General features: G+C 42.6%; 1 protein-coding gene across 2 annotated transcripts in view; it reads right to left on the minus strand.

Annotated features, from left to right (window-relative positions):
- Positions 1–4,645, minus strand: part of si:dkey-199f5.8 (beta-1,4-galactosyltransferase 3) — a gene marked incomplete in the record, with an annotated part of 33,017 nt that overhangs the window by 2,812 nt on the left and 25,560 nt on the right. For both annotated transcript variants that reach the window (XM_014003667.1, XM_014003674.1), the window contains 4 exon segments: positions 993–1,097; positions 1,191–1,313; positions 1,391–1,578; positions 3,753–3,988. In XM_014003667.1, coding sequence (XP_013859121.1) covers positions 993–1,097; positions 1,191–1,313; positions 1,391–1,578; positions 3,753–3,988 — 652 coding nt within the window.

Here is a 4,645-nt window from a genome sequence, read left to right on the forward strand (position 1 = left end):
TGACTCTTGAATATCCTCAGGTTAGAAATGCTGATTACAAACACAAGCGTGAGCTTTTAAAGATAAGTTTTCCCTGTAATGCTATGATCCTCTGCTGTCACCTCCTCATCAAGAGGAAAAAGGATAAAAACTAACTACTCTATTGTACCTGCTGGTTAGTGGACACAACGACACACAACAGAACTCAACATTTTATACCAGTAGATCACAGATGSTTTAACTTTTGTGGCTTTTTCACGGACTAGTACTAGCAGCTAACGCTAACAACAAAGGCAGTAAGCAGGAAGTGGACGGGAGGAGCCTGGCAAGAATTTTACCAGAAATATGTCATTAATGACCGTGGTATATAGGCTGTTGCACATCAGTGTCAGATTGTTACATATTACGCCAAAATTAATTGAAACAACCCCGTTTCAACATAAACCAAACAGGTTTATGTTTGAATTTTTTGTTTGTTTTGTTCGTAAGTGAAAAAGCAATAAAAATTTAAATTGAAAAATAAATAAATTTGGTAAAATCGATTCACAGGACATGAAATCGATTCTTCCACAGGGTGTCTTGTGTGTGCGTCTGAAACATGTTTCTATATTTTGTCCCTTCTGGCTTGCCATATATTTACAAACAGTTGACGTTCAGCGCTAACGTTAGCTTTCGATAACAAGTTGTCTGGATCAAAACAACAACTACTGAATCACTCACATTATCAGCTGATTCTCACAACTTCAACACAACAGAGACCATGAAGACTTTTGTAAAGATTTTAACTCCTACATGGTGGAGGAAATGAAGTGGAGTTTGACGAGCGGCTCGTTAGGCGCTCAAACCAAACAACTGTATGTAATGTGTTTTTGTGTAGTAGTTGTGTAGTAGTTGTGTAGTAGTGTTACCTCTGAGGGTTCTCACTGTTTATTTGTGTAGTAGTTGTGTAGTAGTGTTACCTCTGAGGGTTCTCACTGTTTAGTTGTGTAGTAGTTGTGTAGTAGTTGTGTTACCTCTGAGGGTTCTCTCCGTTGCCCTTGTCCAGCTTGTGTTTGATCATTTTGTAGCGGCCGAGCTTCAGAGACGGGCGACTGATGTACATCCCAGCCAGAGACACTCTGAGAACACAACCAGGAAGACACGGGTTCAGTTTGAACCGGACCAGAACCATGGACCAGAACCTCTGACCCGGACCTCAGACCCGGTCTCACCTGACTCCGATGTCGTCATCCTCGCCCCCCCAGCCCCAGTAGTTGTTGGGGAAGCCGTTCATCTTCAGGTAGTGCAGTGGAGACAGAGCCGACACCCCCCCGAAGTACATCTTGTACGGGAGCCTGGAGGGGACAGAACCAGAGGGTTAGTCCAGTCTTTGGGCCCGCCCAGCAGAACCGACCCCCCCACGGTGTCGTACTTGTATCCGAACTTGTCCATGGCCACGGCGGCGTGTTTGGGGTTGGTGTCGCAGGTGTACAGGTTGCGGTCGTCCTCGGGGATCAGGTCCACGTCGTGGAAGTACAGGCAGTCCCAGTCCTCCTCCCTCATGGCCTCCCGGAACCCCACGTTCATCAGCTTGGCCCGGTTGAAGGTGTAGCTTCCAGCCTGCGGGTCGGGTCCAAGAACCACACAGAAACAGAACCTCAGAGTCCGAAATAACGTTTAAACTTTGGATCAATGATGCAGCCTAGCTGGGGTCAGTCAGGTGGTGTCGAAGGCGGAGCCATCTGTCGAAGGCGGAGCCATCTCCACCAGAGGGCAGGAAGTGACACGTCTGTGTCTATAAACTCCTGTAGTCTGTTGTATGGATTTAGATCCTATTTCAGGATATATAACAACAATTTGTTCACTAATAAGTCAGACATGACTCGTATGATGAAGATGAATGAGTTTTCAACAGATCCTAAAGATTTGCTGAGGCTGTCAGTACCACACACGTCTTACATCACCAGGTGCCAAATAATAACCAGCAAAAGTTTATCTGATGAATAATTCCACACATTCTGCCCAACCCTACAACAACATATGATAACACTGATTATCACACAAAGATGAAAAATGTAGAAAGCTCACAGAACAACAACGTAAAAAGTGGATTTTAAAGCGTCTGCAGTCAGGAGGAGCAGGATGTGTCTGCAGGCAGCTGCCACTACATCAGAGGTATGTTAGCTGCTAACTTGTTTTAGACGTTATGTTTATAATGATTGTTTATTTAGTTGTGAGTATTAAGTTACTGGTAGTTTAATGTGGACCTCATCTGGACTTTAGGCTGCCCTAGTTCTGTGTCATTAGCTGCTGGATGTGTGTTGACGTTAGCCTCTACTGCTAGCATGATCGTAACATATAAAACTGTATCAGAACAACCACTCACCCTGGCAAAAAACAAACATCTTGGAGCTGTTTGGTACTGAGGTTGACACTAAAAATAACTAAACTTCACCCCAACTATGAAATGTATTTATACAAGTAAAATAAATGTAATAAATTTCAGATCTCATTCCTCACTTCTGATCTCCTGTCTCTCCATCGCTGCCGAACTTCATTCAACTTTCGTCTCTTTTTATTTTCATCCTCCTGTAGATTTTTTGCTGCTTGTCTAATATTTTCAGGCTTCAGTCAGAAAGGAGTTTAGGGGGTTTGTGTTTGTTCGGCGGGGTGGGGGTGACACCAGAGGGTGGAATCAGGTGTTTTTCCCCCATGAATCAGGCCTCTTTTACATCCTCCTGCTGCAACATGCTTCAAATATGACATAAAAAGGGGTGATTCTTTTAGGGCTGTAAAATAATTAATATTTTTTAATCTGATTAATCTCAAAGTAGCTGTGAATTAATCACAATTAATTTTAAATTTAATACACATTTCTATTGCATATTGATAAATTACTTGAGTTATTAGTTTTTAATGTTTTTATTTAGAAAACAATATGGATGCTTAGATGATTTTTTGAATATAAAACAGGACCTAAAAAATGCTCCAAACATATTTGAGTCAGTTAAATTTTGTGCAGAATAATGAGGTTAAATCAAGAATTCAAGGATTTTCATTCCAAATGAAGTACTACATGAGGAATGAAAGATACATACTGAGGTCACAGCTGTCAGCAAAACATACATAAATAAATAAAATAAGCCATAAGAAGACAAAAAGAAAAAAAAACTGTACATAATGTGTTACACATGGAGTTTTTTTTTTAATTTATTTAACCTTTATTTCTCCAGGTAAACTGTTTGAGAACCACTTCTCATTTACAAACATGACCTGACATGATGCACTGAGTGCATTTAATCACGATTAAATTTTTAATCTATGCCCATGCAGCACTAAAATTAATCAGTTAACTCGATTAATTTTACAGCCCTAGTTTTTTTATTATATAATTTATTCAGTGTATAATTATTTATTATTAATTCAGTTAGAATGATTGCAGCACTTATAAACTACACAAGATATAAACTTTTTTTCAGGCAGCAGATCCTTCACTTTTTCACTTCCTGCCCTCCAGCTGGACTTGGAGCTGTGGTGGTTCTGCATCGTGACGTCATGTGAAACCCTCTTATTATTATTAATTATTTAATTAAAGGTTCTGCTCACTTCCTGTGATACTGGACTCTCCAGACGGGTCAGGTGTCAGAAACTTATAAACCATTAGTGTACAGGAAGTGGCGATCCAGCAGGGGGCGCTGTGAGCCCGTCCAGAACTCGGGCCTTTAAACCAACCTGTTTTCAACAGTTCTGATGAGAGTGGGTCGTGGAACACCGGACCTGGTTCTGAGCCTCACCTGGTGGATGACGTAGATGCCATAGCTAAGCTGCTGCCGCTGCAGGAAGGGGTGCAGGTAGTAGAGCAGGAACTTCAGGTGGTGCTCCCTGTTCCTGTGGGGGATGATGATGGCCGTCTTGTGCTGGGCCTCACAGTCCGGCGGCCTGTAGCGGCCCCCCCGGACCACCAGCGGGTTCTTCCTCTGGACCTGGGCCAGGGTGAGGCCCGACGGGAAGCTGACGTGGATGGGTCCGCCTGCGGGGACAAATTAAACCTGTCGTTAGCAGCAGGAAGCAGCGCGGCTAATGGAGCAGGCAAACGCTGCGGTCACACAGGCAGAACCCATTTGAATTCAGAACCAGAGTCCAGTTTCCATCAGGCTCCGAGACACACTCACACACAGACACGCTCACACACAGACACACACACACACACACAGACACAGACACACAAACACACACACAGCTCGTGTTTAATGTTCAGGATCTACAGCGTTTTCAGCTGGTTTCTCTTCACTTCCTGCTGCTTCAGGGTTTGTAAAGCTCCACTCAGGAGCAGCAGGTAATTACCAGAACCAGTCAGCAGAACCCTTTCTCTAACAGAACCGGAGGCAGGGAGCGGGTCCACACATATCATAAAGCTTCACTTCCTGCAGCTGAAGTTCGGCTCAGAAGCAACAAAATCTGACTTTTTATATTTATCTTTAATATCATTATAACTGCTTTAAAGTGTCTGTGACATGCATATCCTTCAAAAACAAAAAGTCAAAGAAAACATCTTTATATTTAAGAAAGTTGGAATAATACACACAATTTAACCCAGTTTGTCCTTTAAAGCTGCTGTATGTACAGTGGTTTGCAAAAGTATTCATACCCCTTGAACTTTTCCATATTTTGTCACATTACAACCACA

This window comes from Austrofundulus limnaeus, unplaced genomic scaffold, assembly GCF_001266775.1.
Source record: "Austrofundulus limnaeus strain Quisiro unplaced genomic scaffold, Austrofundulus_limnaeus-1.0 Scaffold1, whole genome shotgun sequence".
Taxonomy (NCBI): domain Eukaryota; kingdom Metazoa; phylum Chordata; class Actinopteri; order Cyprinodontiformes; family Rivulidae; genus Austrofundulus; species Austrofundulus limnaeus.